Source organism: Passer domesticus, chromosome 5 (assembly GCF_036417665.1).
Source record: "Passer domesticus isolate bPasDom1 chromosome 5, bPasDom1.hap1, whole genome shotgun sequence".
NCBI lineage: Eukaryota > Metazoa > Chordata > Aves > Passeriformes > Passeridae > Passer > Passer domesticus.
The window spans coordinates 38,611,414-38,636,844 of record NC_087478.1 but is presented as its reverse complement, the minus strand read 5'-3'; the positions used below and the strand labels follow the sequence as shown (position 1 = coordinate 38,636,844).

Below are 25,431 nucleotides of genomic sequence, written 5' to 3'. Positions count from 1 at the left end.
GTCTCTTTTACATTTCTCTTTACTACTGCCAGGAGATAATTCCTCACTGAGTAGCTGGTTTTGACATGAGATTCAAATTATACTTTGATTCATGCTTTTTAGGGCTCACACTAAATGCAGCATGCCTTCTCTTAGAGTGATAGTGATGGGAAATTTGTGTAAAAATCTGACTTCTGGAAAGAATTGAATTCCAGCATTAGAACATTTCTTGCAGGTTCATCCACTGCCTACAAGGAAAATGTTTTTACTAAATGCTGGCTCTTTGGACAGTCAGACTTCCTGGTGGTGGAGTCACCTTTTTTATAGGCACACCATATGGACTGCTAAGAGGGAAAAGGCTACTTCCACACCCAGTGAAAAGGGTTTTTCTTTTTAATGACCCATCTCCAAGGGAGGGACTTAGATTCATAGGATTTCAGGACCAGAAAGAAAAATTCAGAATTATACAGACAAGTTTCCTTTGGATGTTAGATTTCATGTGTTTATTGCTGGGTCAAACCAAGTAAATGCAGCTTAACAAAAGCATAGGACACCATTTTCTCTTGTGTTTACTACTTCCATTTTCCTGTGGCTTCTTTCAGACCAAAAGAATAGCAGTAGATTTCCATATGAATCTTGCCATCCTTTTCTAACTGTAAGAGAAGTGATAAAGTGACAACAGCATTGAAAATCACAGAGGAAGAGATGATAATCTTTTAAGTATGGTTTAAGGAAGTATCTCTAGTTCTGCTCACAGACTAGCACTAAACCTATCCATGTGAATCTGAATTAAAGCAAACTAAGTCCAGGGACTTCACGGAGCTCTTCCATAACACAAGGTATTTGTTTTCTATTTCATTTTGCAGAAGTGCTTTATAGTACCAGTCAAAAAGTATATTTCATAGAAATGGACAAGAAAGAAACCTCATACAAAATCAAGATCACTTGACAATAAAGGTGCAATTTAAAGGAACAATCAAGAAGTACTTGAAAAAATAACCACTATTTAAAATTAGTGAACACAGAGATTACTAAGTCCCTTTCTTCTCTAATGTACTTATTTAGTGTTGTCAAGATTACATTTTTTTCCCCATAACTAATGAACTGTAAGGATTACAGCACTAAGTTATTTTGCTTGCCTTGGGTATCTAGATGTTATTGAGACTTCTCTAGGATATTTGACCAGGAAAACAAATACATTCTGGATCCAGATATTTCTTTATAAGCTATAGCTACTAGCAAGGAACACTCTATCACTTAGTTTTGCTCAGAAGGTGTTTTTTCTGTCTTGTCTTCCAGCATTCCCTCTGAGCTCTGCATTTGTGACTATTTCATCTTGAGACTTGACCTTTGACTGATTCTTTGGTATTTCTTATGCCTCTTTCTTCTCTTTTTCTCTCTCTCACCACAAAGACACAGACAGACAAAATATGGTAATATAGAGTTGTCCTGTGTCTTTTCCTTCTTTCCCTTGCCTTGCCACACCTTAAATTCAGGCTTCCCTGGACCTGCACAAAATAGCTTTCCAATGCTCCTTCTTTTGTTAGAGGAAAAAAGAGGCAATTGTTTGGCCTCTCATTTACTCAGAAGAAAATAAGGTTTTCCTTTTTGAAGGTCTCAGCACAGCAATATGCTGCCCAGCACCCCTTAGTGCTGAATGTATTGCTTTACTCCTGCAAGTTAGCTGTAACTTCAGGAATCTTAACTACATCATGAATTTTGTCTGATGCTAATTTATTACACTTATTTAAGAAAATGGATTATTAAAATAAGCCTTGTTATGGATTTCAAAAAATACATTTAATCTTATGGTAAAAGCTGTTTTAAGATAGAAATAACGTGGTAATAGTAAGATGAAGGTATTTCAGTTGAAAAGAACTAGAAACCACCATGTCCTTATCTTATGTAAATGTTACATTGTGAAAATCCTCTCAGGCTTAGCATGACTTAGCCTGTGTAACATTTCAGCTGTTATATTTCAACTGCAATAACAAGAAAAGTGTAATCTTAACAGATCTTATCAAATAACCACAATACTTCCACACTCAAGGACAAAATAACTCCTCATGAATGCTATGTACTCTGTATGTAAGGGTTCTTCAGGGGTTCTTTTCTTCCCATTCTGAAGGAACAGCAAAAGTATTTGCTAAAAAATGGCCCAGTCTAAGTTCCTGGGAGCTTAAGAATACTGTCTCCTTGTGGATTACAGCTGGCAGCTGTAAGGTGTAAAGTTTTACAATTTACAGTGCTGGAATTTCTTCTTCATTTTAATCTCCACCACTCAGACCCCTTTAGTTTTCTTGGCGAGCTGTGAAACTTTAGATTACTAGTTAAATAGAATGTTCTGCCTGCAAATATTATAATATATATATGGACCAGAGGGAATGTATAGTAAATGAATGCAAAATACATCAATAGTGTCTAGTTTGGGGAGAAAGGGTGAAACTACAGGCAATTTTAAGCAGTTACAAGAACTGTCATAAGGATGAAAGATCATTTTAAATGTGAATTAATCTTTTTCTCTCTTTAGAGAGAAATCTTGCTACAATCAGTGTAGAACTAGCATACACCTTTAACAGAATGGACATATTTCTCCATTAAGTTATTTAGACTGAATTTAGATATCTTTGGAAATGAGTTCTATAATATTTTACAATACTAATTTTATCAGACTGAGTAATTTAATTTCTGTGGCATTCTACTGCATTTATCCCACTGGATTAATTATCATTATGTTTTTTAATTATTGTTTACAACAGCTGGACCACACCATCCCCTTCAGTGCTACAATCCTCAAAAGAGTTTCAGAAGACAACTTTGTGAGGACTTCTTTGGAGAGAAATGAAGACTCCAGTTTTCTTCAGTCAAAAAAGAGCCCCAGTTTCCTTCAGTCAGAAAATGCACTGAACTATTAATTTTTTCAAATTGTTAAGCAGATGTCTATGTCTATTCCTGCTTGCTTTGGCCTCAGGCAAGACTTCTGGCTTATTGGCAAAGTTGCTGTATTGTACCTGCACTGCATGGGGTTTCCTCTGGCTCCGCCTGACCCTAATAAAACCCCAAAGAGGCAGAGAAGAAATAATAATACCAGGACCCTAAAGCACTTGCGGCTAGAATGGAGGTTTGCCATATCCCTAAGCCCCGTCCCATTCACTTCTCCTTTAGCCTGTCCAGTTTTTGCTTTAATTCCCATCCAGGAATTATGTCCCCTCCTGTCTATCCTGTCAGCAAATGAGTGTGTAGTACAACCCACTACGTACAGAACATCTGAGTGGAGATGCCATGTGCACACAGTAGGTAGCCAGTCCAGGTATTTCAGTGGAAAAACAGACATACCCTTCCTATTTTAGGTGACACACCACCAGCTATTTCTACAAGTCTAAACTGATGGTTAACGGACTGTGCTGATCCAGCTTTACCTTCATTTAAAGGAATGTTCCAGTGAGGTACAATTTGGGGTTACTGAAATGGCCAAAAAAAGGCCACTGAAAACAGAAGTTCAGAGAGAGTGGAACAAAACTTTATCAGTCATTAGGTTTTGCACCCTCCATTCTCAGCCATAAAATAGATAAAAAACAGGCACTGTCTTTGATAAAACACTTCACTCATATGCCATTTTTAAAATATCTTTCGTAAATTAGCTGTGGCTTCACATCTCAGATTTAATCTGTTTCTCTGCAACTGCTCCCTCAAGGCTCCTCACTGACACATGCTTGGTCTCTCCCTCTTCTTCAGCCTGACTGCTGTGCTTCTGCACCAGTCTCAGAACACAACATAACCTATGGATAAAATTTCAGCTGCATTTGCAATTTTGTCATCTTTATGAGATGAAGCACCACCTTGACTTTTGCTTAAAACTCCCTCCTCTTTCATCTTATGCTAATTTAAAAAACAAATGGAGAAGCCTCTTCAATCAAAGAATTACAAAAGACTACATACAAAATGCTTCACTGCAGTATTTTCAGAAAACTTAACACTTAGATAGCTTTGTGTTAGCAACATTTTCATGGTTATTGCATTTGAATTACTGACTTCCCCCTTTTAAACAAAATCAGTTTACCCTATAGTTTTTAGATATATTACAGTCCTATGAATATTGTTGTCCTTAGTCTGAGAACATTCCTTCTACAGACTATCCATAAAAACACCCAATTATAGCTGAGTACACTGTGGTATCAGCAAAAAGTTGTGCTGAAGGCAAAATACATTAAGATAAGTCATACGTTTTAAACTTTGTAAGCATATGTGCTCGCAAACATAGTTTATCCTCTTTTTCACCAGCTGGACATCTGTAGTTAGCATCATGGTAGTTCATACATTATTTGTAATTGTGCTCAGCATGGAGCTTGAGCTTTACTTCAGAGCTAAAATGAACACATTTGGATTTCACTTTATTATTAATGTCTTTTAAAGGGCATGGATCAGACATTTTGTGATTTCTCTCAAAGGCACTGGACAAATTACAGGGACTAGTATATGATGATTAGTCAAGCAGGACAGTTTGCAAAATGGTTTCCAATTCATGGCAAGCATCTTGAAATGGTTATTAATTACAAACACTTTAATGTTTGTATTCTTTTCCCAGAAGTCAATTTTTGCTGCAGCATTTACAGTGTTCCTCCCACCATATGCAGCCATTTGCTGACTAGTACTCTTTCAGAGTTTTAGATCAATTCAAGCCAATGTTACGTGAATTGGTGCCCAGCCCACTTCCCAGATGAAGTTTGGAGGCAGGTGAAGCTTGATGTGTGGTGACCTCTGCTTCCTGTGCACTGCTATAGTCATACAAGGTGTAGCAAAAGCACAGCACTAAAACAAATGTAAGTATTTCATGGAGAAAACATAGAATACATTTTCTGCAATGTTAGCTTGGACTGCTTTGGGAAGGTTTCAGATAACCAGCTGCACAATAAACCACTTGAGTCTAGAAAAAACACTGTCTATCAAAGAGGGTGTGCCTCTTTCCCAGATTTATAATAGCGTTGGAACATTTCAGCTGTCCAGTGTAACTCCAGGTGTTTGGCCACATGTCTTATTTACCCAGACAAAAATTGTGCATATTGAATAAAACATACTATCTGTAATTTCATTTTGTGAAAAAACCCCTTCATTATTAATTTCTAAATTATAAATTCTAAGATTTAGCATGCAGTAAGATATGGAAGCATGCTAGCAAATATTTTCTCTGTACAAAATGCTATCAACTTCTTATCAGCAACTCATAGATTCTCCATACAACTCTCATCCTCACTTCCCAATATTATCACAGAAAGAAAGTTGTATCAGTACAAAATTATGACACCGAAGACAAGATCCATGACTTCCACCCAGATATGTTTTGTTGCAACTTTCAGACTCTTTTCAAAATCTGAAACGACAGATTGTTTGGAAGATGGGAATATCTTAGTCAATATAAACCGTGCTACAATTTCACTCTCTTTCTGGAACAGAAAACTTTTCCAGGCTACCTTTCTTTTCCTTTGTCCAGTTAGTAAGGTTATTTATATCCTTTCCCAGAAGGTATGACAGCACCCATTGCTGGGCAAGATTCAGCAGCTGGGACTGTGATATTTGTCTAGGACACCTCGATAGATTCAAGATTAAAACATCTGGCATGCCACATCTCTTCCAGGCACATTTTATGCAAAGCCTGAACAAAGTCATTTGGCATTAGTAGAGCCCCATTAAATAAAATAAACTTAATAACATTTTGTTCAACACAAAATATTTTAAAGAATTAATGTCACCTTTACATTCCTATTTCACGGCTTTATTCTTCTACGTGTTCATATTCCCTTTTTATTTGATAAAAACAAAAATCAAGGGACAGGAAAGAAGAGAGAAAAACCAATTTGTTTCTAAATCCTGAAACTCTCTCATGGCTAAGAGATTAAGGTTCATGAATGATTCTATAACTTAATTGCAAGTTAGTTCTTCATCTGTGCATCAACTCCACCCTGTTTCATGCAGTATAAAATAATCCTCAAAGATTACAAGGGCACTTGAAGATTATTGTAGGATGCCAAAGGAGATTTCAAATATGCAACATCTCTAAAGAGCTAGTAAATTGCACCTGGGGCAGAACTACAACCCTGAGATGATTCCATGCTGCACCCAAAGTATCCTTGTGGATTTGGGAGTTTGTTTGGCTTGGTTTTGTTTTCTGAAAAAAGAAAGCAATCACTGCAGGGAAAAGGTAAGGAACATTTCCTTTAAAGAACCTAGAAGGAGGCCTCAGTGGAAAAAAGAGCGTTTCTGCAGCACACTTTCCTGCCCGCAGTCTGGGCATACCCAGGGCATGGGAGAGATACAGGGAAAGGAGGTAATTGCCTGTGACAGCCGCCGTCCTGGGGTAGAGAGCTGCTACCATTTTCCCTCTGCCTTTCTAACCATGCAGTCGCCTGTGGGGACTGCCATTTTGTGGGTAGGGCCAGCCGCCATTTTGTGGGTAGGGCCAGCCGCCATTTTCCCTTTGTCTCTGTGCGTGCGGCCGGCAGCGGGACCCGCCATCTTGGGAGGGCACAGTACCCAACTATTTGGGTGTCTCAGGGAGTTCCTGAGATTTAGCAATTTTGTATCAAGATATTATTTACTTTCAACTTTTGCCTGTTGCAGTTTTGCTTGTTAGTAAACTAGTTGGTTGTGGGTTTTCTCTTTTTTTCACTTTTATCTGCTGGTATCTGCTCTTTGTTGGTGGAAGAGGATTGGTTGGAAATAAGGGACTTGTTTTAGAGTGTCCACCACTTTAAATTGTCTTAAACCAAGACAGATTGTTATTGCCTCTTTCTTTTAGGATATGAGTTAAGGTCCTTCAGGGCTTTCCATGAAACACTGTAGAAGTTCGTGCAAAAACACTGCTCTAACACACTGCAGTTACTTTAGATTGATAGTCTTCACTTAGATCAGGAAAAAATCCCAGTAATATCCAATAACAAAATACCTCATAATACAAGTGTTCATAGTTATCAAAGATTTTTTAAAGAGAATTTTAAGTCACTTTTAAAATTAAATTACTTTAAAAATAATAAATAATAATAATAAGCAAGACTGTTCCTATCAAGCTTCCCATTCAGACTTTCTCATGCCTGCTACTGTTTAGGCAATGAATATTCATGAATATAAACATGATTTGTAACATCTGTATACCAGTGGTAGAATGTTAGCAAGGCATTCACACTCCTTTGTTTAGGGTACATACATTTATACAAAAAGAGAAAGTTTCCCTCGTGATCTTCTCCAGAGATGATTTCACACTCCAGTCTGGCCTTAAAAAATATTCTAATGTCTATCAGATGACTTTGCAGGAGCAGAAATAGAAGCAGAGAGTTTCTCAGACCACAGCCAAACCTTTCTACCCTGCCAGAAAACAAAAAATAAGTTTAATTTGTGAAACCATTTTACAGCCTATCTTCTGAAAAAAAAAAAAACACCAAAACACAAGTAGACTGCATCTGGGTTTGTCAGTATGTAAAAATTCCATCTTCTGAGTAAAAATTCCCCTACTCCATGGCATTTCTTTACTATCCCACTTAAGTTAGGTGAGGTGGCGCGGCACATGAGAAAGTCACTAATTTCCTCAACCATTCATCCTTTAACAATTACTTGCAACTGTGTAAAGACTGTTATTTCAGATTCCCACTCATTGTTTTTGTTATTTTTAAATTAACTCAAAATCGTGAACTTAAATGACCATTCAAAATAAATGTCTACCATTTTGTGCCTGGTCCCACAGGTTTTAATGTGCATTTTCAGTTAAATTAAGAATTTATCTAAGTGGAAAGTTCCTCAAGGTAGAAATCTAATCTAAACCAATTAGTTAATAACAGTTAGGAAGGGTGATATCACACTTCCTGGTGTGAGGTGTGCTCAGTGATGAACACTAATAAAGACTAAGAAAACAACCATTTGTGACCTGATCACACTATCTTTCTGGGCATCTAGTCACAGCTAAACCTCTTACAAAGATTTATTAGCTAGATAATATCATTACCAAACTTGTGTGTGCATGTACATATCTGAACATCTCCTCTGCTCATGAATTATCTAGAGCTACCTTTCTTGAACAGCAGAACAGCATCTTGCTCAGTGGCTTCAACACATTTTCTTACCTTCTGGTCATTTGGTTTCTCTGCACTGTTTGCATGTAAGAGTATAAATAATTTTGATAATTATTTTCCTCCAACTTACCACTTCCAAATTTTTCTCTTCCCCAGTCCCAGGCTCCTACCCTGTACAGAATTCTTTACTTGTAGGTTACTGTGCACTTAGAAAGCGGCTGTAATTTGTCTATTGACTTTTAGCAGTCCAGTCGCTAACATGGAGTTGGTAATTACACATCAGTCACAGCTGGCAGTCCTTCCTGACTCAGAAGTGAGAGAGAACTCACAAATTCAGGATTCATGGAAACTGAAATGAACAAAGTTATAAAATACTCTTGACAGAAGGCACAGAATTGCAGAATAGTGAAACCATTTTTATCACTTGACAGTTTAGAATGAAATATAGTCTGTGATACACCAAAAGGCTTCTATAAGGAACTTTAAACTTTTACTGCAAATGCATGTCCAAATGAAAAGCAGTCTTCCTGTGATTGTTTTGTTTGATTTTTTTTAAACCAAAATGCTGTGTGTTATTGTGATCCATTCTGTGATTCTGCAGTCATCACATCCAATGGTCTATCCAGTTCCTTTGGAAAGAGAATTCTTTATTAAGCACTAATCTTTAATTGGATCTGAAGCATTTCTCTTCTGGGATGAGAGCTGTTGCCAGTGTGCTGAAAAATGCCATTACAATTTCCTCTGTCATATTCCTAAATCTTAACTGAGTAATTGTCACATTCAGACTTCTCAATCAGCATGATTCCAGTCCATCTCAGCCTCTGGATAGATAAGATAGGTAGGCTTGAGTGGAATATTAGATACTTTCCCACTCCTTAAGTGCTGCTACGTACAAAATACAGATTCTTTGCTGGTATGAACAGTCAAATGGCTTCAGTTATGCTATTATGTCCACATTTCAGATTGACTCAAACTTTCTCTTCTGGAAAACCTGTAAGAGAAAGATTAATGGCAAATAGGCAGCTTTAGAAAACACGGACATCTGGAAGTAAAGATATCATAGTGGTGTAAGCCACAGTGGAATAAAACATTTATTTAATTCAACCTTTAGTCTCTAAAGCCAGTCAATATGGAAGGAAAGCCAACAATTTAACAGCACACAGTTGTTTATGTAAGGTCTGCTGTGCAAAAGAGTCATCCAATTTTTTGCAAAACCAGCAGGTGCTGGGTGTGCTGAACTATCAGAGCACCCAGTTCCTGAGCATAAATACATGGCATGACTCACGTAATCTCTGAACCCCTCCTGACTGGCTGATGACCTTTGCCACCTCCATGAGCCCCTTTTTGCTCAGCCTGTTGCACTAAAGCAGGGTCAGAGAAGTGCAGGGAGGAAACCAGCAGCAGCAGTGACTTCATAGGGATGGTCCACATCTACTCCCTACTGGTGCCCATCACAAATCCTAGGGCATGTCTCAGCTGGATGTGCAGCTGCTGTACTATGGGAATAGCTGGCACAAAAATTCAAGTGTGGACAAGCAAGAGTGTTATAAAAAGTTACTAGCTTTGAATATGATGAACTGTTTTGCTGGTGATTTTTACATTGCGCTGATTTTAATTTCCTACTCAGCAGGTTGAAATATTTTCTTCCAGACTGTCTTTCTCCTTAATCATGTAAGTCTGTTTCTAATTGAAGCTGATATTAAAATTAAATAATTATTTTTCCTAATGTAATTTCCTGTATTACATTAGAATGCTCAAACATTTTTTCTTGTACAGTAGCATTGTCAATAGGTAACATAACAAGTACTGTATTTTTTAGAATCCTGATTTGCAAGCAGCATTACAGCATGAGTAAAATATCCAAACTAATTTGCACTGTGTGACCCTTCAATGGAGAACAGAGGTTCAGTTTAGTATTTTGTAGACTTTCTGAAAATGAAAAGTCTTTATCTAGTAGATGGCTTGGTAATAGAAAGTACCTTAGAATGCCAATAAATTACACTGATGAACAGAATCTTGTCAGCTACTGAATTTAACACATTTAAATACAATTTAACTGTGTCTATAGGCAAGGTTTGAGAGACCAACAGTGATTTACTAACTACTGGTCACAATTCTGTAGTGCAGTGAGTTCTCTCCATTTTATTCAAATCAATATAAGTCAAGAGTATTGTGCTCATTTGCAGAACTGAATGATAAGATCAAGGATAATTCTATGAGGAAAGAAAATTAACTGTTTTATTAAAACCATATAGGAGTTTTCAAGAGGACTTGCATCTTCACTATTCCTCTTTGATTAGGACATGTTCCTAAAAAAAAAATAAACCAACAAAAAACTCTTTATTTACTTTTAGAGAAATCAAAACACCACATTCCTAAACCAAATGGGTGAGGAACAGAAACTCTTTTAGCCATTGCTACTGAGCACTGTAAAATTATGGATCAAATGATGATGACCATTCTAACATCTTCATAAGAAAAAACAGAAAGGAAGGTGTGGAGCAAGTATGGAACCTAGTTGATAGAGGAGTGCCTTTGCAAGGCACCTTTATGTATGTGACAGAACTAGAGCAGAGTCTATTTCATTTTTAGATGAAGACTGAACAACTACAATTGTCCAAGCTTTCCTCTTGAAAAGATATCTGTTACACAATTAATCATTTGGATTTGTATGAAATTCTACATCAGCTGGGGACTGTCAGGTCCAGTCTCATAAAGCCAATTACGAGCTTATTATTAATTAAGCTGAACAATATTCAGGGTGGAAAGAAGAAAAAGGGAAAAAAAAAGAGGAAGGATGCAACGTGGGAGGGGAACACTGGATAGTCATCAATTTTCTAGTTTGAAATTTTGCAAAAGAAGTTAGCAAATTTTCAATGCAAGCATAAGAATGCAATGTAGGCATAAAAGCTCATTTCTTTTGCTCAAAATCCTGCCAGTTGATTTGACATTTTTCTATTATTAATTTAATTAGAAGAGCAAAAAAATTAACTACTAATAGAAATTAAGTAGTTTAGCATCCTAATGAACTTCTACTTTATCTGACAGAATCAGATTTTTCTATGTGTGAGAATCATGTTTCTTTTCAGATATAAAAGAAGAAGCAACTGGCAAAACAATAACAAGGTTCAAACTCTTTTAGGAAAGACTGCAAAAGATTTGTTATTTTACATTGAACAAAAGCAGGTTTCTCAAAAGCATTGAAAATTCCCAGCAAATGAAACCCAGGTATCACGCACACTGAAAAGAATGTATCATAACTTACACCTCTTGGTCGTTGCATGTTTCAAATCATACATGGACCCAATTTAGTAGAATATCTGAGAGACCAATACAACTTATTCCTAAGACTTCATGTATAGACTTGCATATTTCTAGAGTGGTTAAATTATAAAATATATCACTGTTACCCATCACTTTGCAAAACAGTTTTAGAAGGAATGGGATACATTTCCATTTTAAAGGCTCAGGAGTCTTTTTCGTTGTTACTTTGAAGAAAGGACAGTCCTTACCCTCACAGCCAGACTCTGAGACTCCCTTCTGGTGTTAAGCAGAAAAGTCTTTTTCTGGAAGGTAGTCAAAAGTGTAGTTGATATAGCAGATAATTTCATGATATGAGCAAGATCTCAGCAGAAATGTTATTGCCCATCATCTCTGCACAGTAAAAAGTCTGGTTTTTATCTCCTTTCACGGAGATAGTAAGTAGATTCTCAGGCCCACAAATATGTTTCTCATAGTAGATCAGATGAGACTGCTGTAAACTAGATAAAGTAGTGAATACATTTAGAATTTATTTTTAAACTTCCTCTTGCTTCATTCCCTTTCTCTTCTGTAGCATTTCTATCTGCATGAAAGTCTTCCACCTTTTTTCGAGAGCTATTCTTGAGCTTTGTCTTCTCAGAAGTGCTTATATCACATACTAATTGGCTTAATTAACTACAAGTCATAGCTCCAACAAAAGCATTTCCTATCTAGTCAATGTGACCATTAAAAAGTGATTTGCATTACATTTGGAGCAGCAGATGCTTAGCTTGTGAAAGGGGCTAATGAAGCATGTGTTCTGGGCACACAAATCAGGTGCTAGAGGTATAGAAAGCAGTACACAATTCCTTTGCAGAAGCAATTTAAAAAACTTTAACTAGTGATTTTCCAGAAACTGACTTTATTTTCTTTTTTTTTTTCCTTTTTCTTTTTGCAACGATAAAATAATTAAGAGAAGCGAAGAACATAATCTCAAGCAACTTAACAATTATAAGAAAAAACAGTCTTTTTTGTCATTCACAAAAGCGATTCCACATATATTAGGTCAGGAACTTATTCTGTAAATTATAATTTGATAATAGAATTTGGAAGGAAACACACAGTGATCAAGTGTTGCTAATGACCTGCAGAGACAAACCTGCATAAACACAGGGCTGTGCTCTTACAACCAGTAAAAATATGGCACTGCAGACACCGGAAAAGGACAGGTGAAATTTAGGTCACATGTAAGTGACAATGTATAAAAATATAATCCTGTGAAATCTGCACAGCTGCTAACAGAGCTTGGATTTGCTTAAACTCTGTAGGCACTCTTGTTTTCATCACAGACTTTCCATTGATATCTGTAGCTCCTATTCTTGGCATGTGCACATGTATTTCTTGTTGGCGGGGCTAAGCCGTGCTGTCTGTGCTTGGTGCTACATCTAATTTAGGACTAGAGGGATGGAATTGGGAGCCCCTGCCCAAGGCTCTTGCACTGGTCTGGGAGGCGTTCTCAGAGGACATCTGAAATGCCTGCAGTCCACACAGCACACAGGTGAAGCAAGCAATCCCTTCAGAATATGGCCAGGAGAAACAGGTGCTTAATTGTCTCCCTTTTTCCTTCTCTTTTTGCTACAGTTGTGATCTCAGCAGCCCAAGAGATGTGAGGAAGGCTAGACTGTATCCCCACCACCTGCTGTGTTCTGGCCACTCACATGACAAATGGAAACTGCTACATCTTCTTCACGTTAGCTTTTGGCTGACTTTGGAGTTAGCCCTGCTTTGGGGCTGACCCTCAGAGGTCTCTTCCAGCCAAAATTATTCTGTGATTATAACACAATAACACCTGCGACTCATTTTAAAATAAGCCAGCAGTAGTCCTTGCTAATTTTCTGCAAGAAAAACTCTAGACCTTTTTTTTGGGAATTCTACAATGAATAAGGGGGTAGGTATAAATAATACGAAAGTCTAAGGAAAGTAAATCCTGTCTGTGGAGTTTTTTACACTGGTGAGATGGAGATGGTTTACTATGCATATGGATGCTTGATTCTGCCATCCCTTAATGGCACTACTTAGTAGTACCCAGATCTCCTGGGTGCCTAAAGTTTCAGTCACTAAAATTCAGATGTGATACCAACAGGATTGCCTCTGGGGAAAAGGAACTTCAACTCCAGCCACTCAGATACAAGCTAAAATGTATTTCGGTTTCTCAACGAGATCCTTTATTCAGCAACTCCTTTTCTGGTTTTGCACTGAAGAGGCCTGGCAGAGAGCTCTTTTCACTCCTGCAACATTTCGAGCTGAGCAGCAAGCCATGTAACAAGTCCTCATGCCTACAGATTATGGCTCTGGTTATAAAAGTGCTTCTTAAAGTTTTAATTGCTTACCACTATTTTTACACAGTTGAAAGTAAACAATAAATCAATAACTGAAAATCACGTTAATGCAGCAAAATATTTCAGAATATTGTCCCACCTATCTATAAGATACCAGCAGAGCACAACTAGATTAGAGATCATATCTCTATTCATAGGCAGAAATTAGAGGACACAGGTTCAAGATAAACTCCTACTAAGCAGCCCTGGAGAGGTGCTGGGCTGTGTCATCTATCCTGGTTTTGGATGCTGTTTGGTGTGCTGGGGTGCAGCAGGGCCCCATCCCACTGTTCCAGCCAAGGACAGCCTGTCCCAGGGTGCTGATCCCACCCTGGAGCTGGGGCTGAGCCATGGGCCTGCTGGCAGGAGTGTGGGCAGCTGGGCAGTGATGCTGCTGGTGGCACATGCTGGTGGCTCGGGGCTCACAGGCCATGGGCAGGGTGGGGGCATCAGGATCCTGAAGAGTGTGGTGCCATGGAACATTCCAAATGTTCCTATTCCAAATAGGAAAGGATGGATGAGGCCATCTTTTGAAGAGCTGTAAGTAGACATATGGCTACAAGCTCTGCAGACCTTCTTCTCCCCAGGTCTGAGCTCTCCCTTTTCACTAGAATGGCCAATGAACAGATGTAGTTTGAGATATCCTGGAAATGTCCTGTGACAACAGCTGTTGTAAGTTTCTGCTCTCATCCACATGAATCATCTTCTCTTCAGTATCCATGGGCAATCCAAAAGGTTTTGCCCTCAGGATCCTGACACCTTAGGCCTAGGTCTTTATGTATTTCTAACTCATTTCTCAGATGTGCCTCTTGCAGAGCCACCTCAAACACCACATTTTTAAGCTTGAGCTCTTGGTTGGTGGGGCAAAGGGGCACCCTCTGGCTGTGGCTGTGTGGGCATAAGCTTCTCCTCTGATCTCCATGGACTCCTCCTCCTCCTCCACATGCTTCTGGGAATTACAGGAGACTGACATTCCCTTGCAAGGGGCGGGCTGCCCGTGTGCTTTACCATGTTCATCCCTTGCTTCTGTTCCTTATGCTAAATTAAATTGTGAGGTTTTAGATCTATATCTTTGGTAATGTCTGGCACAACACAAAGCTTCTGGTCTTGCTCACAGGCTTATTTCTGCCAGCTAAGAGATCCTGTGTGGACCCCTAACAGTAAGCAGAACTTTGCTGGAAGTGTGAACTGTCAGTTCTGTCAGACCTGGGAAGTACTCCTTTGAGAAATATGTTATCTGCTGGAAAGCATCCTTAAACTCTTCCTCAGTATTTTGTTTCTTTCAACAATGATCCTTGAGAAGATAATTTATAAAAATTAACGCTTTTTTTTTTTTGGGGGGGTGGGGGGGAGGAGGGCAAAGGAGGGTTCAGAAATTGTGAGATTTCCAAATAATTTTTACCCACATAACTTTTTCCTTTCTTAATAGGTAAAAGATCACGCCCATTTAACCCTGACTCCAACTGTTACCTTCTACTAACTCTGGCCTTTCTTCAGTGATAATATTGTGGTTTCTGGCTGCACAGGCTTGTGTACCTGTGTCCAACTTAAAACAGATAAATGTTTCATTTGTTTTGGACTGGTGGTTAATTCATCTTCTGATGCAATGACGTCTAAAAATTCCTGTTTCTTCATTCTCTCCTGGCACCAGTAAACTCTTACAATGTGGTGTAATTAGTTACAGTGCCTGCATTCTCTTCTGAAGGCCAGGAATTGTATTGTTTATTGCAATGCATGGAACTGTTCCATGTATGCTGATTTTCATCTCCACACGCTTTATTTCTTCCTTATTGAAATAGTTAATCTTCTTTTGCATCTTCTGGGTCAAAATTGCTTTCACTTCTTCAACATAAAAATCCAAGTAAATTTTTAAAGATTAGAAGCTGGATCCCCTATTCATTAGTATCTTCTGTTTCAGATTTCCAATGTGATTTGCTATACAGAAACTTAGCCTCCATAATTTGAGGCGTTTCAACCCTCTGTAACTCGGAAAGTCTTGTATCCCCTCTTTTCATTCTGTGATTAAGAATACGTCTGAGAAACAACTGCTTGCTTTCAAAATTTAAAAAGGTTTATTAAACCTTAACAAAAATACAACAAAGGACTACATAAGGAAAAAGCTGCAGCACTGGGAACTGCCCTTGTGGATACCACGTGGCCAGTTCATCTTCAAGATGGATGCTCAGTCTTTTATACCCCTGGGGGTTGCATCAGCCAGCCCTGGCCCCTCCCAAAGTCTGTCAGTCAGCTCTTCTCTGCCATTTATCAGTGGAGACTGCTTTCTTGTAACTTGGAGATCAGATGTTGTGGTGCTGCACCCCCTAAGCACCAAGCTTTTCCATTCCTAACTGCCCCAGGTAAGGGACACATGTGCATGCCTTCTCTCTACCTGTCCTAGACAACCCAGGCTGTCTGATGATCGCAATACGGGGCGGGGGGGAAGGAAACTATGGGGAGAACAGGGGACATCTAAACTACAATAACATAACTTTACATCACTAAAGATTTTCTTAATATTCACACAATAGTTATCTCTTAATTGCAAGAGCCAATCATCTCATTATCCATCTATAACAGCTCTCTACCATTTCATGCAACATGAAGCAGAGCATTCCTTCACTTCTGTGAGTTTCAGTGTGCCTTTTCTGTCTGTCCTGCTGTTTGTGTTTTTTAGTTTCCTTTCTGGCATCCTAGATCCATGAGGAAGCATAAGTATCAAAGTGCTTGACAAATGTCTGCTTTAGGTTGTAATCTCCCAGTCATTAACACTGGACTGATGCATTTCCAGATCACTGCTAATGTATTTTTGATCGAGATCAGGTGTAGTCATACAAGCACTGTTCTGTAAAATTAAGAGCACTCAACAGGGTGTTAATGCAGCCTTTACACTGTGTGATTTTTGGTCTTGCACTGTAGACTCTAAACCTGACTCGAGTGTGCTGTCAGAGCTGGCAGCACACAGAGAGAGTGAGCCTGAGCAGAGCACAACGCAGCTTTTGAAGGGTTTGCAAAATCTGTAGCTCCCTGCTAGTTTAGCAACTTACACAAAGGAACCTCAAAGGTGAAGATGTGTAACAGTGTCTTTTTCTTGATACACAGTGATATACGACTTCTTGATATTTAATAAAAACTTTTTTTTCCTTTTTCTAATAAATTTGCCATTAATCTGTAATTTTTTTCCCTGCCTATGTATTTCAGAGTCCAGAATCACATCATCACAATAGCTTTGAGTATGAACACAAATTTAAATATACATTTCATGGATGTCAGTATATATATTTAATTGATTTTCAAACTCAAGTATTGAAGTGCTCTTTAAATACTACTGATTTTTTTTATTCCTGTGGGATATGCCTTTACCTTATATTGTAGTTTTATTCTATGAAGTCTCTACAGTAGACAGGGAGAAAGTTTCAGGTTAACCAACTTTACTGCAGAAGCCCAGTCATGAAAAGTCATGAATGTAATTGTCCTAAAAGTGAGCAAGCTGACATGTAGAAGGAGAGCATCTATTTTCACTTTGTCTCTTTTGCAGAACACAGTTTATTATATTTGTCTTCATTCACTCATTTGCAAAACAGGCATGGAAAAGTATTTCAATATTCTTTGGATCAAAGCTAGGAAGAAGCACCTGTGAACATGTTCTTTATGTTGCTATGAGTGCCAGTACTAACCTTGTTTTATAATTCACAAAAGGCTTCAGTGGCTGACTGGAGGATTGGGAAGATTTGAAACCTGACATTTTGTAAATTGCTATTTCTAGCTTTGATGAGGAAAGTAAAACATGTGGAAGGTGATACACTGGGATAAAGATGTAAAGACATGGCTCTGGAAGGGGTCTCTAGGGATCATGTAGCTCTTTTAATTCTACTGAGTGGAGGTCACCTATGAATTAGATTGGGTATCAAGCTTTGCCAGAGCTGAGCTGGCTCTGTGCCACCTCAACATCTTCGCTGTCATCATTTTTACATAAAAACATCCTAATGCAGTGAAGCCTGAGTGCCCTTGGATGCATAAGGAATGGACTCAGTGAGAGATGAGGATGCAGATGAGTGGACGTGAAGTGGCAAGCAGGATACAGACACAACGCTGAACTGGAAAGGCTGAAGTGAGCATTCATCCCATATTAATGCTCATCTTCCTGCCAGCTTTGCACTCATCACTGTGTGCATTGAAAGGCTGTGAGTTACAGTGAACAGGGCTGAAAGATAACCTTACAAAAGATGGGATGGGAGATGTGGAACCCTGTGCCTTTGGAGCCAGTCATATAAAGAAACATAGGAGGCCTGGGGTGGTAGCAGAGAAAAACTGATTATCTGTGACAGTCAGTGATTTACAGCGGACATCAGTATAAAAACCACTTTTCCCATCCCTTGTTACATGGCCCTGTAGGCATCTCTCTTCCTTAGTCTCAGAAGAGAAATCTGCAGATTTTCTCTGTACCTTCACAGGTATTCTGCCTCTGTTTGGAAGAAAAAAAATTTAGAACCAGAAACATTCTGTTGTGAGCTAAATCCACATGCAAATACTAAAATTTGTATTCTGTGGGCAGTTAAATGAATTTCTGAGGTCTGCAAGCTTAGAAGACTGAAAAATTGCCAGAAGCCTGGCAAGGTGACATAGTCATCCTTCTGCAATTACTGTGATATAACACAACCTAAGTTTTCTTGAGGAAAAAACAATCCATACTGAGTTTGTGCAATAAGCCTCTGTCAAGCACTTCCATTTTCAGGAATCCACAGTGTAGACAATGCTTTGAAGTCAAAGGTTAACAGTGGGGCTTATGGAACACAAAACCATACATGAACCAATTCCAGTCGACCAAAAGCAACCTATAGTTCAACACTTGGAATTCACAGTTTTCTTTTCCAGTAAGACTTGTAAAGTCCAGGTAGGTCTTTAAAAATATAGAAGCATATGACACATGTTTATGTCTACATAGACCCAAGAGTGAAATCTGAAAGAAGAGAAACCTAGCAGACAAAATTTAAGCTTATTTTCTTGGCAAATGTAGGCATTTTACTTTTAAGATAACTATAACATTCCTTAGTTAATGTGGGGTGGTGGCTTTAAGGGTTCATGCATTGAAGGCTTGGCATTGACATTCATAATTTGGTTTATACAGTGAAAAATATATTGTGTAAATTGGTTGATTTTCTCCTTTTTTTTCCTCCTGCTACAATAAAAAGCACATTTTTATTAATAAAAAAATCCTAAATTTAACTTTATGGGGGGAAAAAAAGTAGGAGAACTAGTCTGGATTGTTGATACTAGTTTGTAAGAGAAAAATGTACTGATATCCTTGCTATATGCCATAAAAATGGTACAAAGATCAGGAAAATTCCTTATATTTTTCACTGAGTAAAGGAAGTTTTGATTATACAGATCATACAGAGAACTGTCCCCATCAATTCCCTTTTTCATAGGCCATACAAGAAATCCGGGCCTGGTAGGAATACAGGTATGAATGCTGAATATTTTGCTGGTGATTAACTATCACACTAATAAAGGAAAATCTAAAAACATTTCAAGAAAACAAATTCTTGAAGAAGAACATGCACAGAACTACTACTAATGTAGAAGAACTACATATAACAAATCTCTTTAATAAGGTTCAAAAAATCTCCTTTCAGTAGCCACATTACTGGAGGAAGGATATGATCTGAGGAATTTAACCATTTATCTCTGTTTCCCCCCCGAAATAACAGAAATCTGTGCAACTAGTCAAATCTTGTATCCTTGCAGCCTTGGTAAAGGCAGTTATAAAATATTGCCACAAATGCCTTTGTCCACAACTTGCTAACATGCAACACTTCATCTATAATCTTCAGAAGGCAAAGCTGACTTTCCTGGTACATGGAAGTTGCTTGTGAACTCCAACCCTTCCTTCCTCTTGCCAGTGTTTTTTGCATTAAGGTACAGCCCTGAGAAATCACATTTGGCAGCTTTCCTTGAAATGCTTGGAGTCAAGTGGCTACAAAGGATCTCTTCAATTTAACAAGTATTATCCCACTCAAACAGTGGGAAGTGTTGGAGGTGAACCATGCAGTTAAGAAAGCAGGAAATGCATTAAAGTAAACAAATAAATAACACTTTTTGCTCTCACCAGTAATACTGGCTTCTGAATGCCTGATAGGACACCATAAAGCAGTCTTTGTTCACATCTGAGCAGAAACTGCTACTCCTGAACTATTTCACACTGTTAGTACAGGAGAACAATGCAAAAAGACTCACTCATGCCAAATAAACACACAAAAACCCCCATGCTCAGACAGTGGATTTGTCACAGGAATGGTTAGGAAAAAAAGCAGGCAGGAAATACATTCCAAGAAAAGCCAACAAGGATTTTCAACACTGCTTCTTCCCTGAGCACTGCAGCATTAAAACAGGCTTGCACTTGGAAATGAGAATTTAAAAGCTCCTGGGGTTACTATGTAATGTTTAGATTTGTTTTAATGATTGACAGAACAGATTGAAATTGGGAAGATGTTCCTTTCATGGCAGTATTACCTCATTTCATATTCAACAGACAGCAGTGAGAATACTTACTAAAACAATACAAAAAGGTAAGGTGACTTTCTTGTCCAGAACTGAAAACAGAAAAGTGAAAATGAAAGTAAAGAAACAAGATAAAACTTAATGGAAACATGGTTATGGCTTTGTCTAATTTGCAACTTTCATCAAATCCTGAAATATTTGTTAAAACTGTGAAAGACAGATCAAGACACAGTAAAATCAATTACAGAAATTCATCAATCTGTGCCATTCAAGCATGATGCTGCAAGGGGTGTATTTATATACCATGACAGTACACACATGATAATTTTTCTAAATCAGTTACATTTAAGCATATTTGAGTCAAACATGTAGCCTCACATCTTTAATGCTCACCAAGATGGCTTTGAGTATTCCCATTAGAGATAATTATAAAATTTTGTCTGTTGAGCATACAATGTATAAAAATAGATACACTAACTGGAAACAATTCTAATTTTTATTCTGTTCAATTCTTTTGGTTTACATTTGCTATGCTCCAAATGGTCAACATTTTTTTTCATTAATTAATTCAATCAGTCTTGCTTTTGTTTTCTGTTTTAACTAAACAAAGTCTGAAAAGTTTCCATTGTTGCTGTTGCTGTGTTTCCAAAACATCCTGTGGTATGTCCAATTTGCTACATATTTGGCTATTTTTCGTGCACTTTCTGTCAGTGTTCAGTCTGTTAGCATGCAGTGTTCTTTCTGGCATCAAATGTCTGAATTTCCTTCCTAGATTCTCTGGTATTGGTTCACAGCATACTTATTTTGATCATGAGACAAACATTAATATTAAATGTGTATATTACACATACCATATTAAGCTTGCAGAAAAGTCTGGGATAAATATGTTTCAGAAATGTTTACTTTCTTTAACTACCTAATTTATTTAAAAAATGCATTTCTTTGGCTTTGTTTGTACCTATTTGGTGTACATGTTCCATAAATACTTTTGTAATGCTCTTAACTGAGTAGTTACAACTGCTAATTTTGATTAGATGCTCTTTTAGTAGCAGGAAATATAGTTCATCATTCATATGCCATCATTAATCCACACTTAATTTGCCACTGTTGCTAGCTTATGATCCTGGAGGATATCTTCCACTTATGTGTACCACAATGCAGTGCCTTGTGACCTAGACTGGATCAAAGTCATAAGGGTAAGCAGATGAACCAATATCTGCACAAACAGATCTTGCTTTACTGCAAAAATTATCCAGTCATAAAGCAAAGCAGTTGAAAATTGTTACATACCATTTGTGAACCATCTGCAGGTCAAGTTATTCCCTGAAGAAATTAGTGTATCCTTCAAGACAACAAGTATGAGTGATAAATAGGATCTGTTAGTACAATTCACATCAGGGAGGAATCACAGTGAAGAAAGAGACAGGATCAGGTAGGAATCCTGCAGGCTGCTTTTTAGCTCTTCAAATAGGGTTTAAATAGATATAAGTAGGTAATGTATTTTATACCTAGGATCAGAATTCACATAAATGAAGTGAAAAATTAAATTAATCAGTCTGTTGAAATGTTTTCCTGTTCTTCTGTGCAGGAAATAGACACTTGATGAAAAATATTTTTTACAAGGAAAGGTGACATTCAGCTAAAAAATGAAAATACTTTGTAGTATTCTTCTGGAAGGGTTTACTAAAGCATCCTTATTTTGTATGGGAAGTAATTTATTACCTGTCTGCTTTTTAGGGCAACTTAGGAACAAATTGCAGAGGTAAATCCCTGACACTTTAAGCCAACAAACACACAATTTTTCAGCAACTGAGTGTAAACACTTCTAAGGTCACTTTCAACAGAAGATACAGTGGTTAGATACAAAAAGAAGAAAAATAAAAAGAACATGAAAATAATATTTCTATAGCTGGCTTTCATAACAAACATTAGGGATTTTTTGTTACATAAAACTCTCTGTCTAAAATAATTTGCTTAGGTTTTTGGGAAAACAGAGCACTGGAATTCACGTTGCTCAGCACATCGCTATTTTGAAAGCCATACACTGCATATATTGACTGTGCATATTGACATTAGAACTGTATAAGTTTAAAACTGCAAGGGGAACCAACCATTTCAGCATTTACAAAAAAAAAATTCAGATTTCTTATCTGTACAAAATCTTATTTCAGTTATGCCAAAATATTTGTTACAAACTTTTGCTTCAACTGGACAATGGTACTTCTGTCTAACACTCCATTACCTCTCAACTGAAGGAAAAAACAAAAAAGAACAGGTAAGAAGTCCAGGAAAATTAGAGATAAAAACTATATTTATAATACAAATGATAGTTGTCCTGAAGAGATGTTTTGAGATTGAAGGTCAGCTCTTGAAAAGCACTTTGAAGAGCATTTTGTTGTTAAGAGGATTGTCAGAATGCAAATGTAGTGATAATGCATGTAGTGTATGCGCTCTTCTGCCAACAAAGAGTGATATTTATGATTTATTGCACATAAAAATACCTGTCTGAAACAAAACTGGTTTTCTTTTGTTTCTCTTTAATAATGTCCTCTAGGCAACCTGGGAATAAGATGTATTGCAATGCTCAATGACAAGCCTGTGATTTCACTGTTCAACAGAAGAACTCCAGTTCAATAAAAAAAGGTTCAGAACAACCTGGAACAGCACAGCCCCACCATACTGCAAAGCACAGTGACACTTCTAAAAGAGAAAGGAAATCCTGCACCCATTTCCTGCAGAAAGCAGTTCCCTAAGTGACCACACCATTGCATTAACAAGGCTGCTCTCTGTCAGGACTGGACATACCAGGTACAAATCAGGCTGACTTCCACAAAGAGAATTACCCAGCCTTTGGTGGCAGCATGTCCCAGGCACCAATTACACAGAAGAGATATGCAGGAGCAATGCTTGACCCTCAAGAACTGTGTGAGCTATTCACTGCTACCCTTAGACAGCAAGGGAAAACCCAGCCCAAAGTGCTTGAAGGCATAACACAAGCAGTGGGTGGGAGGAGTAATAAAACTTTTTCCTTCTTCCTTGTTTATCCTGTCAAGAAACCCCAGATAATGCTCAGAGCACACACGTGCTTCTCCCCTGGGCTACAGAGGAGTGGAACCATATCAGGGCAGCACTGCACCACAGACTGGTGATGCTGCAGAGCATAGAATGAATTTGGGGATATCCCAGACTAACAGGCTTATGTGGCCTCTGGGACACAAGGTAATAAGATAGCAGCTCTACCTGATGTAAAGTGAATCTGTCTTCACTCTCCTGAGATGGAGACTCAAAATGTGAAGCTGGTCTCAAATCTTAACTGGCTAAAAAGCACTGAATTAAGCTGACATGAACTTTTGATTACAAACTGATAAAGAAACTGAATGCTTACTGTGAACTGTAATATTCTCTTGCATGTATTCAGATTTGTTTTGACATCTGTTTTTTATGGGGAAACATGACATTGCTTACCATATCATACACTTCTGTTTCATTCAAAGAACTGTAAAACACTAATGCACAAAAACGTGGATGTTCCCAGGTTTACTCTTCCAAAATCTTAGGCACAGTTCACCAAAGACAAGTAAATTAGCAACGTATGAGGCTGTAATATTTCAGTAAACCAGAAGTAAACGAATAATTGTGATACCTTTCACACTTTATTAATTTCTGTTGTTGCTAAATCATAACAAACAGGATGTTTATTAAATTATCCCTGAAGACAGACAACATGAAATAGTATTTTAATTTTCCACTTAGATTCTACCTCCAATTACATAATTTTCAAGTCCTGCTGTAAAATATTTTCATAAAATCACCTTTAAAAATGTTTTCTATAGAAAACCATGCTTAAAACACATCCTAAATGGAATTATAAAAACAAATCAAAATTTTTGTCTGACAGTCAACATTTATAGGTTCTATTGAATGCCTGGGCTGTGCAAAAAGTGTTATTAATTAACATTCCTATCTTTAACACATGGTTCATGAATGAGGGATGTGCTGCCTACAAAGGGCTGGTAGACGTGGCTAACTAGTGAAACCCACCGCTCAGATAAATTCAATTTCTTGTTTTACAATATTTTATAGAATTTCTGCATAGACAGAAGGGAAACACAGGGGAAAATGAAAAGTGAATACAAAGTAAAATCTTGCTATGAAAATATTCTGTTAAAGTACTGTGACAAGTGTTGCCTTTTTTAAGAATTAAGGCTAAATCTTACTTTTCTTGTTCATAGGATCAGTTAAATGGTGTTCATGAGAATTATACCATTGGATTCAATCAAAGTACAGGCTGTGACACTTCAGTTGTTCTTAGGAACAAAAAGTGCTATTTAACTCTGTTACTGTAGTCAGTGCCCTCATTGTTAAGGACTAGTGAGAGAAGAGAAAATCCTGAGAGTTTTGATGCATTGAAACATTATCTGAAATTTAAAAAAAAACCAACAAAAAGCCATTTAAACCTTCTCTTAGTATATGTCAGGAAGATTTCAATGATGGACCAGTATTCACAATAATTTCTATACTGTTCAACTTCAATATGTCTGAATAAAGGAAGCGCACAAGATCTCTTCACCTTCAGAAATGTAAATTTGGAACTGTCCTTGTACAAAAGGTATTTGATCATCCACACTGTTTGTCTTCAGCAGATGCTTTTGTATCCAAGCCTGCTCCCATGGTAATCAACAGAAATTAGCCACTGACTCAAAAGACAATGCAGTTCTTCACTACACTGTTGGACAGACATCTTTTACTTAAATCAAGAATTTGTCTAGACCTTGACCTTAATGATATGCATTTTTACTATGTGACTCTCTACCATTATTTGTATTCTCAAATTAAAATTTCTGTGAAATGAAAGCATTTTTGTATTAGCTAATGATAATCTGTCAATAAACACTGGAGACGTTAAAATTGATATAACTTGTTTTATATGCTGCTCATTGAGTATTTTGTGAATTGTGTTCTTTGAATTGATGCCCATGCCTCAGTATATAAAAACCTTAGCAAATGGCACATTTATTCAAGCAATGCACAGCTCTTTTTGCAGTTTTTAACATCTGTGTGTCCTCTTGATGACTTTAGCCTTTCTAATACTAACAAGTGAATTTAGGATTTATAGTTGAGAAACAGCATGGTTGCTTCTGCTGTCAGTCTTTATTCATTACTTCAATAATAGAAGGTGTAATAAACCGCATAGATTTACAACTGTACATTTTAATTATTGTTTCTGAAGGTCTGTATAATACAGAGAGGTGACCACTGCTCCTTTTTGCTTTGGAATT

General features: G+C 37.6%; 1 protein-coding gene and 1 long non-coding RNA gene across 3 annotated transcripts in view; one reads left to right on the top strand and one right to left on the bottom strand.

Annotated features, from left to right (window-relative positions):
• Positions 1-8,973: 8,973 nt before the first annotated feature.
• The window catches only part of METTL25 (methyltransferase like 25), a 69,237-nt gene continuing 52,779 nt past the window's right edge, over positions 8,974-25,431 (bottom strand). Inside the window, exon 10 of the mRNA XM_064419635.1 lies at positions 8,974-9,027. Coding sequence (XP_064275705.1) covers positions 8,995-9,027 — 33 coding nt within the window. The 3' untranslated portion in view covers positions 8,974-8,994. The remainder of the gene's footprint in view (positions 9,028-25,431) is intronic.
• LOC135300302 (uncharacterized) lies at positions 15,923-25,063 on the top strand. 2 transcript variants are annotated; one of them, XR_010362156.1, is made up of 4 exons: positions 15,923-16,011; positions 18,387-21,348; positions 21,463-21,584; positions 22,707-25,063. It is a non-coding gene; the product is annotated as an uncharacterized LOC135300302 (long non-coding RNA). The 2 variants fall into 2 exon arrangements; XR_010362155.1 differs by lacking the exon at positions 15,923-16,011 and having other exon boundaries at positions 17,618-21,348.